General features: G+C 45.0%; 1 protein-coding gene across 2 annotated transcripts in view; it reads right to left on the bottom strand.

Annotated features, from left to right (window-relative positions):
- The window catches only part of ZFAT (zinc finger and AT-hook domain containing), a 236,126-nt gene that overhangs the window by 183,342 nt on the left and 30,651 nt on the right, over positions 1-22,133 (bottom strand). For both annotated transcript variants that reach the window (XM_023223553.2, XM_023223547.3), the window contains one exon: positions 2,573-2,749. In XM_023223553.2, coding sequence (XP_023079321.2) covers positions 2,573-2,732 — 160 coding nt within the window. In that variant the 5' untranslated portion in view covers positions 2,733-2,749. The remainder of the gene's footprint in view (positions 1-2,572; positions 2,750-22,133) is intronic.

A 22,133-nucleotide genomic window follows, 5' to 3' on the forward strand; every position in this document is an offset into this window, starting at 1 on the left:
AGAGGGGCGTGGGGGATGGTTGAGAGGGAGGAGAGGGGCGTGGGGGACGGTTGAGAGGAGGAGAGGGGCATGGGGGATGGTTGAGAGGAAGAGAGGGGCATGGGGGATGGTTGAGAGGAGGAGAGGGGCGTGGGGGACGGTTGAGAGGAAGAGAGGGACATGGGGGATGGTTGAGAGGAGGAGAGGGGCGTGGGGGATGGTTGAGAGGAGGAGAGGGGTGTGGGGGATGGTTGAGAGGGAGGTGAACCTCCCGGAAGGGGCAGGAGCTCAGGGCCAGCTCCTACAAGAATGGCACTGTCTCTCCCTAACACTGGTTAGGCGTGGAAGGGTGGAAGTCGGAAAATGCACCTTACAACACCGACACTCATAATTCTATGTGAATTCTGCTTTTTTCAGCATTTATTCATTTCCTATTTATAAAAGAAATGAAAGGCGGGGCATGGTGGCTCACGCCTGTAATCCCAGCATTCTGGGAGGCCTAGGTGGGTGGATTGCTTGAATCCAGGAGTTTGAGGCCAGCCTGAGCAACATGGTGAAACCCTGTCTCTATAAAAAATACAAAAATTAGCTGGGTGTAGTGGCAGGCGCCTGTAGTCCCAGCTACTCAGGTGGCTGAGGTGAGAGGAACACTTGAGCCCAAAAGGCAGAGGTGGCAGTGAGCCAAGATCATGCCACTGCATTCAAGCCTGGGCAACAGTGTCATGCCACTGCATTCAAGCCTGGGCAACAGAGTGAGACTCAGTCTCAAAAAGAAAATGAAAAAATTAAAAATTAAAATTTCTCTCTTATTCACATCTCATTTAGAAAGAAGAGAATCTTAATAAGCAAAGAACTAAAAGCTTTGCAAGAGCCAATCTAGAAGTTCTTTCCACGTTGATCCACATGGCTTCTATCTGCCATATGAATTGGACAAGAGACATCATCCATTTTTCTGAGTCCATATACATTCAACCCCAGAGGCAGGTACACAGATGTACACAGTTCTTGACTAAAGCCCTCTCTGTGAAGCTATACTCTTTGGAAAGCAAGGCACTGACTGCTCAGCAGGGAAGTGGGCCATGGAGAGTGTGGGTGTCACAAAGCTTCTGGCCAGGGGTCAGGACTCACACAAGCTGGGTGAGCAGAGGGAGGGCACTGAACTGCGAGGCCCCGGGCACCAAGAAGGTTCCGACTCTCAGTGCCCCATGTAAACTTTCCTCCTCTACCCCAAAGCAAAGGGTCTCAAGTGTGTGCTACCGGTTGAGACGCAATTCCATATAACTTTCCTCCTCACTCCTGCTACCTCTAAATGGGGAGAGGACAGGTCCACTCACAAGGCCTATGAGGGGCTAAGCACGCCATGGACACACACGCTATTAGCTGATGGTGATGACGGAAGTAACAAATACTAACTGCTGCTCCTTATTCACCCACCACTAGCTGCATCTTTTTCGTTTCTCACTTTATGCCACTAACAGTAACTTTCAGAACTTCCTAACTTCCCAAAAACTTAATCTTCTGTCAGGCATGTTTCTCTGAGAACCCTGGGAATGACCAGAGGGACTTATTAACCAAAACATTTTTTGTCTGGAATCTCTCCTTGTTAATGGTGTCCGACAGATGATCAATAGCCAGCCTATTTAGAAATGCCAGTCTGAATATTCCCAGAAAAGAGCCACTGGATTATTAGTGTGGCTGATGAACCCTGCAATGGGACACTGACTGCTATGTATTGGGCTTCTGCACAGGAGCCCGGCTGCTGTCCTTTATCTTAGGGTTTTGTGAGGATCTTTGCAGCAGTTGCTCATGCGCTATATGGTTTTTTTTTTTTTTTTTTTTTTTTTGTCTGTGGGGACCTAATTACAGTGCCTGGATGGTTTCTCTGATCCGTGCACCTGCTGCATCTGATAACCCACTCAGTGATAGATGTCTGGACACTACAGATAAGATGCATCTCACTTTGCACATTGACTATGAACCCAAAGGATTCAGGATTCAGTGCAAATCAAAGCTTTGCAATTGGAATCCTTGTTCCAGGTTTACAGGAAGAATTGGAAAATGCTGTACGATTAAACAGACTTATTTATTAATCATGTATGTTAGAACAACAGCTTCCCTTTATCATGTTCTGTGTGCCAGGCATCATCTTAGGGCTTGTACGTGTATTCTTTAACTTCATTCTCATAGACCCTCTTGTAACCAGCATATTTCTCTTCATTTGTCAAGAGAAGCAAAGTGAGGCTTTGAGAAGTAACATCATTGGCTTCAGGTAATGCGGCCAGTAGGTGCTAGGGCTGGGTTAAACCCACACTTGTCTGACAATGATCTCACGTCTTTCACACTGTTGAACACTGCCACTTCCCTTCATTCATTCATTCATTCATTCGCCAACCAGACACTGGAGGACACCTACAGGGGGCCAGGTATGGGATTTCAAAGACACAATCTTATTTGAGCGTATCTACAATTGGATACTTTTTGTGACTTCTGGTTTGGAAAAGTGGATTGTCTAGGCTTCTGCTATGCCCAAGGAGCAAATCAACATCAACATGTGTGTCAGAAGGTATCCTGCCCCGCCCTCCAGTCCCCTTACCATCTCCGGTTTTGCTTGAGTTGGGGGGTTCAGGTGTACTCAGAGGCCTCAGGGGAATAATAATCTCATCAACATTAACCCCTTCTTCCATGTGCTTCTCGGAAACGTGGGAGAGGAGTTCCGACTGATTTGGTGAGAAAAGGTTACAACATTTACACATAAAGATGGCCGTGTTTTCTGTAAGGAAAGAAAAAGGAAAATATGTTATTTCATCTCCATATAAACAATTATTACTTCCAATTGCCAAAGAAAATACCAAAGGCTGCCCTTCTGAGCCATCACCAGCCTCTACCAGATTGTGTCCCTCTGGCAGTCACCTCCATGGCAGGCCACTCACTTTCATCTTCAGGGAATTCCAGGGGCCAGAAAGTTCTTTATTCAGTATCTCAACTCTCAGTCCTTCTGGATAGTGTCTAATACAAACCTCCTCGCTACCCAAATCTACTCATCAGCCCAGATTCTGGGATAAGTACAGCCAAGTAAAAAACAAATATGCAACTTGAAAAACTAAATCCTACCCCTCAAATGAATGAACTGTACAGTGATGGCAATTAAAGAGTCTTGCTAGACTCTTTCAAATTAGGTGCAAGGAAAAACTGACCACAATAGCATTTCTCAAGAGGCAAGCACCTTTCAATCAAACGATGGGAATTTGTTGCCTCTTTAAAGCCACTGAATTCCTATTTAAAGCATTCTCATTATTCAAAAAATCTACCAATAGTTCATTATGTTCATCTCATTATGATAAGGCAGGGAGACATAATGAGGGAAATAAAACACTCACTTTTTAGACTGATAAAATAAAGATATATAACAAAATATTAAATTCAGGATACAATAACAATTAAAAGCCAGATCTTTGTAGTATTAGACTTAGACTGAAAGGAAGTGGCTTTGTCCACTGAAAAGGACAATGGCTCTGGAGCCAAAAGGTCCAGGTTAAATTCCCAACTCATCCCTAAATGCCGGAAAGCTGGGGACTTCAGAGAAGCAGTCATCTGTCAGTTGCTGGAATCCATAGGAACTTTGGGGGTAGAACATGCCTGTTCACCAGCAAGAACCCAGCGGGCACTCAGAAAGCACAACACTGACTCGGCGCAACTCTGCACCCATGGTGTGCCCTCGTCCAGCATCTGGACAGCTGGCAATCCACACCCGGCTCCCCTCAGAATCCCCCTCACCAGCTTCCCGGGGACTCTCAACGCTGCCTGGAAGTCACATGCAACTTCTGCGCCATTTACTGCCTAGCAATGCTGGACAAATACATGGCAATCATACGAGCTCTGTGGTCCCTGGTGATGGTGAGCAAGTATCTCATCCTCCTTGCTCCTCACTCTCAACAGCTGACCTTGCTTCATATCTCACTGGAAGCATCCAGAAAACAACTACCCCTGCCACCCCTTTCAACCCGCCTGCATCTCTTCAGCTGTCTCCCCACCTTGCTCCTGCTGGCATGAACGTGGGCATAGTGAGGGGGACACCAGGTGTGCGGGTGAGGGCAGTGGCCCATCCCAGAGCAGGGCTATCATGTCTCTGAAATTGTCTGGAATTGCTGGTTCATGGAGATACTAAAAGCACACCAACACTTCAGTTATGTGTCATTACTTTCAAATTCTCTAAAGATAGTGCATCGCTGATTGCCTGCACCCAGGAAGATGCTCCCACAGCCCTGCGTGGGAAGGTTACTAGACAAAGGGTGCGTGATGGCTTGTGTGTGCAGAACCCACCCTCTCTGATGATCATTCTCCAGGTCATCAGTTCTTCCCTCTGTACTAGATCTTTCCACTGGCCTATAAGCATACTCTTATTCTCCCATCTCAAAACGAAAACATCGGCCGGGCACGGTGGCTCACGCCTCTAATCCTAGCACTTTGTGAGTTCGAGCTAGGTGGATCACGAGGTCAGAAGTTTGAGACCACGCTGGCTAACACAGTGAAACCCCGTCTCTACTAAAAATACAAAAAACTAGCCGGGCGTGGTGGCGGGCACCTGTAGTCCCAGCTACTCGGGAGGCTGAGGCAGGAGAATGGCGTGAACTTGGGAGGCGGATCTTGCAGTGAGCCGAGATCGCACCACTACACTCCAGCCTGGGTGACAGAGCGAGACTCGTCTCAGAAAAAAAAAAAAAAAAAAAAATCTCCTGATCCCCACTCTCCCACCCCATTTCTTTCCTCTTTACAGGAAAACTCTCCTACTAGAAATAAGGAGGAAAGGCAATAGGCCAACCCGGCCTTGCTGGCATGAAGGTGGAGCCCTTGGAAGGCACTGGAGTCCCGGGAGCAAGACCCTCCCTGGATTCACAGAAAGACTTTCTCCGTGAACTAACACGGAGGTAACAACCTAAGAGAATTCTTTTCTACCAACAACACTCGAAATCAAAATTTAACAAAGCAGAACATTGCTTCATCAATGAAAATCTCTCACAGATACTGCCAATCAATTTGTTTTTTTCCGGGAAACGCTCTATTCTTAGGAACCCAAAATGCTTCCCGAACAAGAAGTGATTAGAGTAATACATTTTTCTTGATAGGAGGCCAAGTTGTTTTCAATGTGCTTCCTGCTACTCCCACAATAACCCAGTGATTTAGGCAGAAAAGGGTTTGCAATCCCCAGTCCACGGCTGAGGAAAAGCAACTTGCTCAAGTCATCATGGGCAAGAGGCAGGGACCAGATTCTCTCCTACCTGCATTTGACATGAGTTATGTTTGGCTACAGCCCAAGAGCTGAGTTTCTCCAAGTTATAGCTGAAATACTTAAGACTCTACACCCAGCAACATCTGCAATAAACCTCATTACAGCAAAGAGCATAATCCCCAAAGCACATATCAACTTCAGATGTGTTCATTTCAGCATTCATTGAGCAGTATCCACAGGTGGGCCCCACCCCAGACACTGGAGACAGAGGTGAATCAGGCATGAGGTCCAGGCCCTGCCACAAGAGGAGGTCACCATCTCACTGGAGAGACAGACATGCCACAGAACAATCTCATGTAATGGTTTTTACTGAAATTATTTCCCAATGCCTCTAAGTATTCTTGGTTCCTAGGATGCTCTCAGGAAAATGGGAATTCTGCGACATGTAACAGAGCTGAACTTCTGGGGACCACAGGGCTATTACAAGAGGTCTCCTAGTTCAAAGGCACACCAAGCACTGCCTGGAGATTACATAAAGAAAACTATTTTGCATTTGTATATGACAAAGTGTTGGAGAATACCGGAAATAAACTACTGCTTGGCTGTTCCACACCACCTGAAGGCCTGAGGACCCTGGGTGGCACCTGGCCTTGGCCATCTGTTATGAATTTGCATTAACAGATGTGTCTGTGTGCTCAGCTCTCTCAGGCAGAGAGACTGGACCTGGAGCTCCCGAGTGGAGGCAGAGACAAACACGGGAACCTGGAACAACTCTCACATCACAGAAGGCTCCGCCATGTGACGTGGGCCATGAGAGTGGGGTGCATCCCGATCTGGACAGGCTGCCACGGCCAGGAGAGGCTCCTCAGCTGAGGGACAACCAGAGCTCAGTGCTGCAGGACAGTGAAACTCCAGGAAGGGTGCGTGGGCAGGAGACATGCAGGCTCAGGGAGGAAACACACGGAGTGCCGTGGAGGCAGGAGGAAGGGAAAGGAGTGGATCTGCTGACAACACAGGGACAGAGATCCCCAGCACAGTCACTGAGCAGGCGCTGGCAGCTCCAGAGAGAACCAGGAGTCCACCAGCAGAGCAAAGGCAAGGAGAAACCGTGTCTGAAGGGGCTGGCCCTGAAGGAGAGGCCCCACGTGCCTGAGCTGCGCCAGTTCCCCTGCGTGTCCATACCCTGGACGCAGCATGGCCCCATCACATGGCTCCCCCTAGAATGTGAGGTCACTGGAAACAGCATCTGGCTAGCCTGGGACACCTCAGTACACATGGAGGACAGCAAGCGGCTATGGCGGAATGAGGGAGGGAGAAGGAAGGAGTACATCGGTCCAAGACCGGTGGGACTGACACCAAAGAGCCTGTCCGGAGATGAGAGCAGAGATGATGGCCTGAGACACAGGTCTGCAGAGGAGTCAGGCCAAGCAGGCATGACACCATCACTGACTAGACATGGCCAACAACAGAGACAGGGGAGGCAGACGTGCCCCCAAGGGAGCAAGGACAGGTCTGATGGGCAGGATCAAGTGGTTCTGGGCAGGACGTCAGCATGCAGATGCCTACTAGGAGAAGGCAGCACGAGACAGGGTGGGGTTCAGCTACAGTGGGGCAGAGAAATGGGGTCAGCACCCAAGGAGGAGCATCAAGCCTAAAGATGGAAAGTGTCAAGAAGCCAAATCCTTCCAAAGGCCCCGTCTCAGTCCATCCGAGCGGCTATCACAAAATGCCACAACTGGGTGGCTTATTAACAGAATTTTATTTCTCACAGTTCTGGAGGCTGGGAAGTCTGAGATAGAGGCACGGGCAGAACCAATGCCTGGTGAGGGCCGCTTCCTGGTTCATAGCTGGTGCCTTCTTGCTGTGTCCTCACACGGTGGAAAGGGCAAGGTAGCTCTTTAGGGTTTCTTTCATAAAGGCACGAATTCCATTCACAAGGGCCCCACCCTCATGACCTGACCACCTCCCAAAGGCCCCACCTGCTAGGCCATCACATTGGAGGGTAGGTTTTGATCTATGAATTTTAGGGGGAAACAAACATTCAGCTCATAGCAAGCAACAAACAGAAGACCGAGTCCTTAGTGACAGAGAAAGCCCTTAGGGAGAAGGTGGAAGAGAAGAGGGGCTGCTCCTGAAAAATGCAGCAAGAATGGGGAGGGCAGGCACTGGACCCAGCCATGAGGAAGATACTGGTAACCTCAGAAAGTGAGATTTCCCTAACACGGCCACAGAGATGCCCAAGGTGGCTGAGATCAAGGCAGGGATATTCAGAAAGCAGGCACCCTCATCAGGCCTGGGGAAGGTTTGCTGTAACAAAAGGAAGCATCCTTTGGCCGTGTGGGTGACAATGGTCACCGCCAAGCACTGGCTACACTGGACAAATGACTTTTACCAGCTGACAATCTTCCAAGCCTTTGAGTAAAAGGCCAGCATCATATTCAAATTACAAAATAATAAGAGGTCTGGTCAGCAGGGAGGAGAGCGGGCAGAGAGATTGTGCAGAGAGTGTGTAAAAAGGCCAGAGGGGAGGCAGCTCAGTGTGTCCTAAGCCTCCACATCTCTCTGGCCTGCAATGCGGCCTCTTTTGGGTCACCCACCCACAGAGGACTGCTCAGAGATTTCCCGGGAGTCTGGCTTTCGGGACCAGCCCAATGCCCAAGACCACTTCTCCCTACAAAGTTGCTCTGCAGCAGACACACACGCACAGACATGCACAAGGGTGGTAGAGTCTGCTGCTCTCATGAACAACTAATGCCATGGCAAAGGGGCCAAGAGCCTCAAAGACACGCGCTCATAACTTCTGACCATTGGTTTTCCTCCTTGAGATCCTGCCTTCATGATCATCCAAAATGAGAACAGGGATTGTGCACTAAGATACTCAACACACAAGTATTTATAATGGCAAGTTCCCAGAAGCGACCGAAGTGCTCAGGAGTGGACAAATCCTGACACTCACAAAACAAATTATGATACAGCCCCTGAAAATCATATTTCAAAGAATACTGAATGGCACAGGGAAACACTCATAATGAACACTAAGTTTTAAAGAATGGAATACTCAGCTATTTGGTATGAATATAATTTTAGTATTAATGGATAGATACTATTTATGAATAGATGCAAGGAAGGAGAGCCGGCCAGGATGAAAGGAAATACACCAAAATTTTCACTGTGAAACTTTTTTTAAAAATAACTTCTGCCTGTAATCCCAGCACTTTGGGAGGGCAAGGTGGGGAGATCACGAGGTGAGGAGTTCGAAACCAGTCTGGTCAACATGGTGAAACCCTGTCTCTACTAAAAATACAAAAAGTTAGCCGGATGTGGTGGCGTGCACTTATAATCCCAGCTACTCGAGAGGCTGAGGCAGGAGAATTGCTTGAACCTGGGAGGCGGAGGATGTAGTGAGCTGAGATCCTGTCACTGTACTCCAGCCTGGGTGACAGAGCAAGACTCTGTCTCAAAATAATAATAATAATAATTAATAATAACATCTGTATTTTCTACAGTGAGTCTAAATAACTTTTAAAAATCAGAAAGACTGCTAGGCTTTCTAAAAACAAGGTGAAGGATAACACAGCAGATCCAACACGGTTCAGGAGGATCCACTCTAAGCTGCTCAGGCAAGGATGGCGTCTTATTCAAGTCCAGGCAAGGATGGCATCTTATTCAAGTCCATGTCCCCAGCCTGGCACATGATAGGTGTTCAACTAACGAGGAAGCTGAGTCGCACACTGCAAATCATAAAGACCGCGAACAGAGGAAAGGGGAAAGCCTTAGGCTGAGGTGCCTGGGAAATTACGGGAAAAGGCACTTGAATGGATCTTGAAAGGCAGCCAGACCTGCACAGGAGGTCACGGGAGGGGCTCCCAGACTCCAGAGTGCATCAGGCATGGGCTCTACCCCCCATCCCACCCCACCCCTACGAACACTCCCTCATTCAATCCCCCACCTCTCTGCTGGCCAGCCCATGATCCCCATTCCACAATACAGGACGGAGGGTCAGAGGAGCTGGCCTCCCCTCAGCCAGGGGAGTGCAGGGGCAACCAGAACCGGGATCTCCCTGACCCAGGCCCAGGGCTCCACAGTGCTACATGGCCTGTGCAGGGTCAGCGCCAGTAAAGAACATATGGACACACAGAGCCGAGACCACAAAACTCCCCAAGAGAGCAGGGGTCTTGGTCACAGGGCTGGTCCTGACATTCAGGCTCCCCAGGGGCGCTCTGTGTTGCTCCCACCATTGCAATCTCAAATTTAAAAGCAGCCTGTTCCAAAAGCCCAGAGCAGAGAGCACAGTGCACCCTTTTCAACAGAACCAATGAGTGCCTCCCACAGGGAGGGCAGCTGCACTCACTGGGGACGCTCATAAAGCCGCATATAAACGGCAAAATGCCAAAGCACACAGAGAGGGCGCCAGGTCAGGCTGCATCCCCCAAATATTAAGAATTGTTAATCCACCAAAATAACAACAAAGGAGGCACTTTTGTTTTCTACAGTGGACTAATATAAAAAAAAAATATTATCTTGCACCCTGAAATATACTCATAATTATGTTGTCAGCTAATCCTGATGAAGATGCTATAATTTGGATGCATTTTTAGGTCCAATTACTGTGCACTCAACCTTATCAAAAGAATTCAAAGGGAAAATGACATATTCAGCACAAAGAAAATCACCAAAGTTTGGGGTTTGAGCCTTCAATTCCTACTGTTTCCCAGGTTTTAGCCAGCTACTCTGTACTATTAAAGTGGAAAATCCTAAAATAACTGTACTAATAAGTCCTCATTTCTGATCTCTGATTTGTAAACATTCCTAGCCAAGAACAGCCAGTTCCTGTCTGCATCCTCTGACCCCCCTGCCTGCTCTGGGACCTTGGGACAAGCAAGGTGTTTTGACCCAACTCCTTCCAGAAGGCAGCTGTGAAATGGAATATGAATTCACAGGCCCCGAGGTGGAGACTGAGTCCCTTGTACTGGGAAGGTTCCAGGATGCAGCAGAAGGTGGCTGGTGCTCTAGCCATGGGCCGCAGACAGGATCAGCTGAAGCTGGCCTGCTCTGAGGGACCCCTCCCCAACTTTCAGGCCCTCAAGGAAAGGGGTGATGAGGGTCAGCTGGGCCTTGAGCTGGAGTCACAGATGCTCACAGCCAGCTCACATCCAGCCGGCTCACAGGATGCTCTGGCACCCAGCACACGAGGCAGAGTGTCCTCCTGCTGCTGCTGCTGTCCTCTGTACGTCCACCTGGCGGGAGTCTCAAGGGCAGGATGAGTGGAACAAGACAGGGTTCAGGCATTATGAGGTCCCCCACCAGCCCTTACACCAGCTTTTAATATTTCCATTATTGTTTATTATAAAAGGTACACAGGAGTACATGCTGATGGTAACAGTAAACAAAACAGCAGTCTATAGAAGACAGACAACCCCCAGGCATCCCCTCTGAGAGTCAGAGCATCACTGAGCACAGTGTGGTGTCTATATCCTTCCAGACCTTTCGCTGTGCATCATAGACAGAGAGAGATGGACAGGAGAACAGGGATGAATATCACCTTCATAGCAGCAAAACGTTGTACAAACCCTTCCCCACTGGGGTCCCCAGAGCCCTGTGCCCCTCCAGACCCCTCTGCCTCCCTTGAGGTCCTGCAGGCTGGGCTTAACACAGAAGGACAGCAGAGGAGATCGCTGGTACTGTTGACATGGAGGGTCTCAGGGGCCCCAAGTAAAAACTCAAAATACACTACGCAGCAGTGAACAGAGCACCCCTTCCCATTCCCAGCTGGGCTAGTGGCACAGAAGGCCCAGTACAGAGCCAAAATTTTCACCAGCATCCAGCAGTAATGAAGCTATCACTGCACCCTGAAGTGTCACTGGAGGCCCCATGGAGGGTAGTACTAAGGCACCCTCGCCCCTTCTAGCTAGGATCGGTATCAGCAGCAGAGGTCCAGCTGGGAGCCTGAACTCCCAGCCCCATCCACCAGTAATGAGGTGCACTTTTCTCCAGGCATCAAAGAGACTGAGTGGGGAACCTGAACTTCCACCCCACACTGGCAGTAATAAGGCAGTACCCCCTTGTCCCCATCAGAGCAGTGTCAGATGGAGCCCGCTAAAACCAAAGATATAAATAAGATCCAGACCTTCATAACATAATATCAAAAATGCCCAAGATTTGATTAAAAATCATTCCTCATGATTTTCCAAGACCAGGAAAATATCAACTGTCATGAGAAAAGACAATTAACAGACACCAATACTAGGTGGCACAGATGTCAGAATTAGCTGACAAGGACTTAAAGTAGCCATCACAAAAATGCCTTCATGATAAAGGACAAGCCTCTCTACAACCAGCAAAAAAACACTGCATCTCAGAAAAGAAATCAGAGATACAAAGAAAACCCAAATGAAAATTTTAGAACAGAAAAATACAGCAACAACAAAACCTTCAATGGATGGGCTCAAAGTAGAATGAAAAGGAGAGAAAAATAACAAACAAAAGAGACTGAAAAAGAAAAGAACAGAGCCCCCAAGGACCTGTGGGACTATCACAAAAGATTAACATTTGTGACATGAGTCCCAAAAGAAGAAAAAGAGAATAGAACTGGGCAAGTATTCAAAGAAATTACAGCTGAAAACTTCCCAAATTTGACAAAAGATATAAATCCACTAATTCAAGAAGCTGAGCAAACCCCAGACAGGATAAACTCAAAAAAATCCATGCCAAGTGCAGCCATAAAAAAGAATGAGCTCATGTTCTTTGAAAGGACATGGACAAAGCTGGAAACCATCATTCTCAACAAACTAACCAGGAACAGAAAACCAAATACCACATGTTCTCACTCATAAGTGGGAGTTGAACAATGAGAACACATGGACACAGGGAGGGGAACATCATACACTGGGGCCTGTTGGGGGCTGGGGGGAAAGGGGAAGGAGAGCATTAGGACAAACAGCTAATGCATGCAGGGCTTAAAACATAGATGACAGGTTGACAGGTGCAGCAAACCACCAGGGCACACACATACCTACATAACAAACCTTCACGTTCTGCACAAGTATCCAAGAACTTATAAATAATTTCGAGGTCAGGAGATCAAGACCATTCTGGCTAACACGGTGAAACCCCGTCTCTACTAAAAAAATACAAAAAACTAGCCGGGCGTGGTGGCGGGTGCCTGTAGTCCCAGCTACTCAGGAGGCTGAGGCGGGAGAATGGCATAAACCTGGGAGGCGGAGCTTGCAGTGAGCTGAGATCCGGCCACTGCACTCCAGCCTGGGCGACAGAGCCAGACTCCGTCTCAAAAAAAAAAAAAAAAAAGAAATCCATGCCAAGACACATCATAATCAAATCTCTGAAAACTAAAGACAAAGAGAAAATGTAAAAGTAACAAGAAAAAAAGTCTGTAGAGGAAAATTACATGAATGACAGCAGATTTATCATCAGATACAATGGAACCCAGAAGGAAATGGCACAGCATTTTCAAACGTTGAAAGAAAGAACTGTCCACCTAAAATTCCACGTCCAGTAAAAATACCCTTCAGGAATGGAGGGGAAATCAAGACATTCTCAAAGGAAGAAAAATTGGCATAATTTGTCACCAGTAGATATCACCTAATAGAATGGCTAAAGGAAGTTTCCTAAACAGGAAAAAAATATAAAAACAATAAATCTTAGAATATCAAAAAGAAAGAAAGAAGAAAGCAAAGTATAAAAATATGGGTAAATACACCAGACTTTCCTCTGAGGTTTTCTAAATTAGGTTTGACGGTTGAAACAAAAAGTCTATCTCTGTGGGAGGCAGTTCTCAACGTATGCAGAAGAAATACTTACAATAATTATACCATGAATGAGGGAGGGGGTCCTCTCAAAATTCTGCTCTGAGATGTTGATAAAGAAGCTTCATAACTTGACTATCAACCCTTGTACTGAATTCCCTTCCCTTCTACCACAGGTTCAGCCCAACAATAGGAAATAAGAGCAACGATCCTCAAGTAAATCAGAGATGACTTGCTTTACAAGAGGAGAGGAGTAAAAACATTGCTATCTATGCAGAAAGAAAGAATGGCAAAATTGAGATACCCATTACTCAGCATAGTTCCTAGGCCTGAAAGAGAACTAACAAACACTCGGCTTAAGGGACTTCAGAATGAACGAAGAAGTGAACCATTCCAATGTTGCTGCAGTTTCCGCATATTTAACAGATAGGATCCTTCTGAAAATGCCAGAATCAGGGATTATGACACCAAGTCACTTCAGCCATAAACCTTATTCTTGTGCTTTTCTTTCTTGCTGGTAATTTTACATGAAAGGATATATAGCTAGAATAGACTTTATACCAATAATTTTGATAATGAATTCTATGATGTGTTTTGTCTTCTTGTGTCTTTTATTCTTTCCCACCATGATATCACTTATTTATAAGTGATCCGTGTAGTGTGAATGTATTTGAATAACCTCAGTATATTTTAGCTCTACTCACTGATTTGACCTAAAAAAGCACCAAAAGGACATAGTATTCCCATGTATTTAATAAGCCTAAAGTCAGTGACAGGAAACCCAACATCAAGAATTTGAACCAGGCCGGGCACAGTGGCTCATGCCTGTAATCCCAGCACTTTGGGAGGCCGAGGCGGGTGGATCACCTGAGGTCAGGAGTTCAAGACCAGCCTGGCCAAATGGTGAAACTCCGTCTCTACTGAAAATAGGAAAAACTAAGGTAGCTGGCAAGATGGCCGAATAGAAACAGCTTCAGTCTGCAGCTCCCAGCGAGATCCAAGCAGAAGGCAGGTAATTCTTGCATTTCCAACTGAGGTACCCAGTTCATCTCACTGGGTCTGGCTGGACAGTGGGTGTAGCCCACAGAGAGTGAGCCAAAGCAGGGTGGGGCATCACCTCACTGGGAAGTGCAAGGGTCGGGAGATTTTCCCTTTCCTAGCCAAGGGAAGCCATGAGAGACTGTACTGGGAAGAACAGTGCATTCCAGCCCAGGTACTGTGCTTTTCCCATGGTCTTTGCAATCGGCAGACCCGGAGATTGTCTCCAGTGCCTGGCTCGGCAGGTCCCACCCCCAGAGCCCAGCAAGCTAAGATCCACTGGCTTGAAATTCTGGCTTGAAATTCTCACAGTCTGAGGTCGACCTGGGACACTAGAGTTTGGTGGGGAAAGGGGCATCGCCATTGCTGAGGCCTGAGTAGGCAGTTTTACCCTCACGGTGTAAACAAAGCTGCCAGGAAGTCTGAACTGGATGGAGCCCACAACAGCTCCCTGGGACAGAGCACCTGGGGGAAGGGGCAGCTGTGGGTGGAGCCTCAGCAGACTTAAACGTCCCTGCCTGACAGCTCTGAAGAGAGGAGCGGCTCTCACAGCACAGTGTTTGAGCTCTGATAATGGACAGACTGCCTCCTCAAGTGGGTCCCTGACCCACCATGTATCCAGACTGGGAGACACCTCCCAGTAGGAGTCAACAGACGCCTCATACAGGAGAGCTCTGGCTGGCATCTGGCAGCTTCCCCTCTGGGACGAAGCTTCCAGAGGCAAGAACAGGTAGCACTCTTTGTTGTTCTGCACCCTCTGTTGGTGATACCCAGGCAAACAGGGTCTGGAGTGGACCTCCAGCAAACTCCAGCAGACCTGCAGCAGAGGGGCCTGTTAGAAGGAAAACTAACAAACAGAAAGGAATAGTATCAACATGACTAACATCAAAGACCAAAGGTAGATAAACCCACAAAGATGGGGAGAAACCAGCGCAAAAAGGCTGAAAATTCCAAAAACCAGAACACCTCTTCTCCAAAGGATCACAACTCCTTGCCAGCAAAGGAACAAAACTGGACAGAGAATGAGTTTGACAAATTGACAGAAGTAGGCTTCAGAAGGTGGGTAATAACAAACTCCTCCAAGCTAAAGGAGCATGTTCTAACCCAATGCAAGGAAGCTAAGAACCTGGAAAAAAGGTTAGACAAATTCCTAACAAGAATAACCAGCTTAGAGAAGAACATAAATGGCCTGATGGAGCCGAAAAACACAGCATGAAAATTTCATGAAGCATACACAAATATCAATGGCCAAATCAATCAAGCAGAAGAAAGGGTATTAGAAATTGAAGATTAACTCAGTGAAATAAAGCAAGAAGACAAGATTAGAGAAAAAAGAGTGAAAAGAAGTGAACAAAACCTCCAAGACATATGGCACTATGTGAAAAGACCAAATCTACGTTTGATTGGTGTACCTGAAAGTGATAGGGAGAATGGAACCAAGTTGGAAAACACTCTTCAGGATATTATCCAGGAGAACTTCCCAATCTAGCAAAGCAGGCCAACATTCAAATTCAGGAAATACAGAGAACACAAGAATATTCCTTGAGAAGAGCAACCCCAAGACACATAATCGTCAGATTCACCAAGGTTGAAATAAAGGAAAAAATGTTAAAGGCAACCAGAGAGAAAAGTTGGGTTACCCACAAAGGGAAGCCCATCAGACTAACAGTGGATCTCTCAGCTGAAACCCTACAAGCCGGAAGTAAAGTGGGGACCAATATTCAACATTCTTAAAGAAAAGAATTTTCAACCCAGAATTTCAAATCCAGCCAAACTAAGCTTCATAAGTGAAGGAGAAATAAAAGCCTTTGCAGACAAGCAAATGCTGAGAGATTTTGTCACCACCAGGCCTGTCTTACAAGAGCTCCTGAAGGAAGCACTAAACATGGAAAGGAACAAGTAGTACCAGCCACTGCAGAAACATGCCAATTTGTAAAGACCAAAGACTATGAAGAAACTGCATCAACTAATGGGCAAAATAACCAGCTAGCATTATATGACAGGATCAAATTCACACAAAACAATATCAACCTTAAATGTAAATGGGCTAAGCCCCAATTAAAAGACACAGATGCACAAATTATCTATAGATAGAGTCAAGACCCATCAGTGTGCTGTATTCAGGAGACCCATTTCATGTGCAAAGACACACATAGGCTCAAAATAAAGGGATGGAGGAAGATCTACCAAGCAAATGGAAAGCAAAAAAAAGCAGGGGTTGCAATCCTAGTCTCTGATAAAACAGACTTTAAACCAACAAAGACCAAAAGAGACAAAGAAGGCCATTACATAATGGTAAAGGGATCAATGCAACAACAATAGCTAACTATCCTAAATATATATGCATCCAATATAGGAGCACGCAGATTCATAAAACAACTTCCTAAAGACCTACAAAGAGACTTAGACTCCCACACAATAATAGTGGGAGACTTTAACACCCCATTGTCAATATCAGACAAATCAATGAGACAGAAAATGAACAAGGATATCCAGGACTTGAATTCAGCTCTGGACCAAGTGGACCTAATAGACATCTACAGAACTCTCCACCCCAAATCAACAGAATAAACACTCTTCTCAGCACCACATTGCACTTATTCTAAAACCGACCACATAATTGGGAGTAAAACACTCCTCAGCAAATGCAAAAGAACGGAAATTATAACAGTCTCCCAGACCACAGTGCAATCAAATTAGAACTCAGGATTAATAAACTCACTCAAAACCATACAACTACATGGAAACTTAACAACCTACACCTGAATGACTACTAGGTAAATAATGAAATAAAGGCAGATATAAAGATGTTCTTTGAAACAAGTGAGAACAAAGACACAACGTACCAGAATCTCTGGGACACATTTAAAGCAGTGTGTAGAGGGAAATTTATAGCACTAAATGCCCACAAGAAAAAGCAGGAGAGATCTAAAATTGACACCCTAACATCACAATTAAAAGAACTAGAGAAGCAAGAGCAAACAAATTCAAAAGCTAGCAGAAGACAAGAAATAACTAAGATCAGAGCAGAACTAAAGGAGACAGAGACACAAAAAACCCTTCAAAAAAATCAATGAATCCAGTAGCTGGTTTTTTGAAAAGATTGACAAAATAGATAGACTGCTAGCCAGATTAATAAAGAAGAAAAGAGAGAAGAAACAAATAGACACAATAAACAATGATAAAGGGGCTATCACTACTGATCCCACAGAAATACAAACTACCATCAGAGAATACTATAAACACCTCTAGGCAAATAAACTAGAAAATCTAGAAGAAATGGACAAATTCCTGTACACATACATCCTCCCAAGACCAAACCAGGAAGAAGTCGAATCCCTGAATAGAACAATAACAAGTTCTGAAATTGAGGCAGTAATTAATAGCTTACCAACCAAAAAAATCCAGGACCAGATGGATTCACAGCCAAATTCTACCAGAGGTGCAAAGAGGAGCTAGTACCATTCCTTCTGAAACTATTCCAAACAACAGAAAAAGAGGGAATCCTCCCTAACTCATTTTATGAGGCCAGCATCATCCTGATGCCAAAACCTAGCAGAGACACAACAACGACAACAAAATTTTAGGCCAATATTCCTGATGAACATCAAAAAGTCCTCAATAAAATACTGGCAAACCAAATCCAGCAGCACATCCAAAAGCTTATTCACCACAATCAAGTTGGCTTCATCCCTGGGATGCAAGGCTAGTTCAACATATGTAAATAAACAAATGTAATCTATCACATTAACAGAATCAATGACAAAAACCACATGATTATCTCAATAGACACTGAAAAGGCCTTTGACAAAATTCAACAGCCCTTCATGCTAAAAACTCTCAATAAATTAGGTATCGATGGGACGTATCTCAAAATAATAACAGCTATTTACGACAAACCCACAGCCAATATCATACTGAATGGGCAAAAGCTGGAAGCATTCCCTTTCACAACTGGCACAAGACAAGGATGCCCTCTCTCACCTCTCCTATTCAACATAGTATTGGAAGCTCTGGCCAGGGCAATCAGGCAAGAGAAAGAAATAAAGGGTATTCAATTAGGAAAAGAGGAAGTCAAATTGTCTTTGTTTGCAGATGACATGATTGTATATTTAGAAAACCACATTATCTCAGCCCCAAATCTCCTTAAGCTGATAAGCAACTTCAGCAAAGTCTCAGGATATAAAATCAATGTGCAAAAATCACAAGCATTCCTATACACCAATAACAGACAAAGAGCCAAATCATGAGTGAACTCCCATTCACAATTGCTACAAAGAGAATAAAATACCTAGGAATACAACTTACAAGGGATGTGAAGGACCTCTTCAAGGAGAACTACAAGCCACTGCTCAAGGAAGTAAGAGAGGACACAAACAAATGGAAAAATGCTCATGGATAGGAAGAATCAATATCGTGAAAATGGCCATAATGCCCAAAGTAATTTATAGATTCAATGCTATCCCCATCAAACTACCACTGACTTTCTTCACAGAATTGGAAAAAAACTACTTTAAATTTCATATGGAACCAAAACAAGAGCCCTAATAGCCAAAACAATCCTAAGCAAAAAGAACAAAGCTGGAGGCATCAAGCTACCTGATTTCAAACTATACTGCAAGGCTACAGTAACCAAAACAGCATGATACTGGTACCAAAACAGAGATATAGACCAATGGAACAGAACAGAGGCCTCAGAAATAACACCACACATCTACAACCATCTGATCTTTGACAAACCTGACAAAAACAAGCAATGGGGAAAGGATTCCCTATTTAATAAATGTTGTAGGGAAAACCGGCTATCCATATGTGGAAAGCTGAAACTGAATCCCTTCCTTACATTTTATATAAAAATTAACTCAAGATAAATTAAAGACTTAAATGTAAGACCTAAAACCATAAAAATCCTACAAGAAAATCTAGGCAATACCATTCAGGACATAGGCATGAGCAAAGACTGCATGACTAAAACACCAAAAGCAATGCAACAAAAGCCAAAATTGACAAATAGGATTTAATTAAACTAAAGAGCTTCTGCACAGCAAAAGAAACTATCATCAGAGTCAACAGGCAACCTACAGAATGGGAGAAAAATTTTGCAATCCATCTGAAAAGGGCTAATATCCAGAATCTACAAAGAACTTAAACAAATTTACAAGAAAAAAACAAACCCCATCAAAAAGTGAGTGAAGGATATGAACAAACACTTCTCAAAAGAAGATATTTATGCAGCCAACAAACATGAAAAAAATGCTCATCACTGGTCATTAGAGAAATGCAAATCAAAACCACAGTGAGATACCATCTCACACCAGTTAGAATGGCGATCATTAAAAAGTCAGACAACAATAGATGCTGGAAAGGATGTGGAGAAACAGGAACGCTTTTACACTGTTGGTAGGAGTGTAAATTAGTTCAACCATTGTGGAAGACAGTGTGGAGATTCCTCAAGGATCTAGAACTAGAAATACCATTTGACCCAACAATCCCATTACTGGGTACATACCCAAAGGATTACAAAACATTCTACTGTAAAGACACATGCACACATATGTTTATTACAGCACTGTTCACAATAACAAAGACTTGGAACCAACCCAAATGCCCATCAATGATAGACTGGATAAAGGAAATGTCGCACCTATACACCATGGAATACTACGCAGCCATAAAAAAGGATGAGTTCACGTCCTTTGCAGGGACATGGATGAAGCCAGAAACCATCATCCTCAGCAAACTAACACAAGAACAGAAAACCAAACACTGCATGTTCCCAGCCATAAATGGGAGTTGAACAATGAGAACACATGGACACGGCGGGGGGGAACATCACACACTGGGGCCTGTCGGGGGTTGGGGGTGGGGGGAGGGATAGCATTAGGAGAAATACCTAATGTAGATGACAGGTTGACGGGTGCAGCAAACCACCATGGCACATGTATACCTATGAAACAAACCTGCACATTCTGTACATGTACCCCAGAACTTAAAGTCTAATTTAAAAAAAAAAAAAAAAAAAAAAAACAGAAAAAAAATTAGCCAGGGGAGGTGGCGTAGCGTACACCTGTAGTCCCAGCTACTTGGTTGGCTGAGGCAGGAAAATCGTTTGAAACCAGGAGGTGGAGGTTGCAGTGAGCCACGATCATGCCACTGCACTCCAGCCTGGGCAACAGAGTCAGACTCTGTCTCAAAAAAAAAAAAAAGAATTTGAAGCAAAGTCACTTGTGGGGAAAGAATGTAAAGAAAGCACTGGGTGGCCGGGCACGGTGGCTCAAGCCTGTAATCCCAGCACTTTGGGAGGCCGAGGCGGGCGGATCACAAGGTCAGGAGATCGAGACCATCCTGGCTAACACGGTGAAACCCCGTCTCTACTAAAAAATACAAAAAACTAGCCGGGCGAGGTGGCAGGCACCTGTAGTCCCAGCTACTCGGGAGGCTGAGGCAGGAGAATGGCGTGAACCCGGGAGGCGGAGCTTGCAGTGAGCTGAGATCTGGCCACTGCACTCCAGCTTGGGCAACAGAGTGAGACTCTGTCTCAAAAAAAAAAAAAAAAAAAAGGAAAGCACTGGGTAGTTTGGCTAGAGCATAATAATTAGATTTTCTGACTTTCAAAAATTTGGATTGTAATAAAAAGAAACTTTGTGCTATTTTTACAATTTTCAGTACAAATAAATGTGTGTATTGAGAAACAATAAAATTAACATATTAGAGTCCCTTTTTTGAAAAATGAGGGAGGGCAAAGGGATGTAAATGGTGGGAAGCTTTCTACACTTCACTCACACAGATCAAATGGCAACAAACAGTGCTGCATCTTGACTGCAGGAGTAATGACACAAATCTACACACAATAAAAATGGATTCAAACTATACACACACACTGCACCGGCGCCAATTTCTTGGTTTAATATTGTATGACAGTTACATAAGATGTAACCATTAGGTTGGGATAATAGAAAAAAAGCTCTAGAGATCAACGATGGTGATGGTGACATAAGAACACTAATGTACCTAATGCCACTAAACTGTCTACCTAAAAATGATTAACATGGTAAATTTTGTGTTGTGTATATTTTATATTTATTTTTAAAATGTAAACCACTTTTGGGTAAACTGGGTAAAAGGTACGTGAAACTTCTGTATTATCTTTACAACTTCCTGTGAATCTGTAATTATTTCAAAATACACATTTAAAAAAAATAACTGTGGCAAACAAAAAGAGTCTGGATCTTCTGGAACAAACAATAATTTTGAGAAGATCATGTACACTGCTAGGTGGCTTATCCATGATCCCAGTCAATCCCAACTACCCTGGAAGATACGTAAGGCTCAGAAAGGTAGAGGGAGGCAGCTCCCAGAGGCACACCCAGAATGCAGCCCAGTGAATGTGCCCATCTCTGAGCGCTGGTGGGGAAGTTTGGGGTCTGAAGGGCTGGCTATGGACCCCACACCTTTGCCCAGTACCTTCTATGCCAGCTGGTGGGGAGGTTTGGGGTCTGAAGGGCTAGCTGTGTACCCCACACCTCTGCCCAGTACTCTCTATACCAGTTGGTGGGAAGAGGTAGGGTCTGAAGGGCTGGCTTTTGCCACACCTTTGCCCACTGCCTTTCATACCACCTGTACTCATTACCTGCAGTAACAGCCTCACCAGCCCAATGCCAGCTTCCCCTTAGCGATGATGCTACCGACACAGTAGGCACAGTAGGCACTCAACAAGTGCTACATGATCTGATTATTACAAAATGATTAACCATTTATCAATGCCCTCAAGAAGACAAAATGCTACATTATGAGACTATTACATGACTCTGTTTAAAAGCCCCAGATTAAAAATCTCTTACTTCTTCTCCTTGATTAGTATAAATCATCCTCCCTGCTTTGTAACTATCTTTTACTTGGATTCATTAACTTTAGAGAGAGTCCAACAGCCAAAACTAAGACCCTATTAAATTATCTATCTTATGAGGGGAGGAGTGGGGTGGCAAATTCTTTCTGAGTTATACTTTTGTTTTCTTGTTTTTCATTTGTCCTTAAGTTATTAATTTCCTAAGGGCCAGCAGCTTCCCAATTGGAATGGAAATATTTTAACAACATAAAGATGGATTGCTGTCACATCCAGCATAATG

This window comes from Piliocolobus tephrosceles, chromosome 7, assembly GCF_002776525.5.
Source record: "Piliocolobus tephrosceles isolate RC106 chromosome 7, ASM277652v3, whole genome shotgun sequence".
NCBI lineage: Eukaryota > Metazoa > Chordata > Mammalia > Primates > Cercopithecidae > Piliocolobus > Piliocolobus tephrosceles.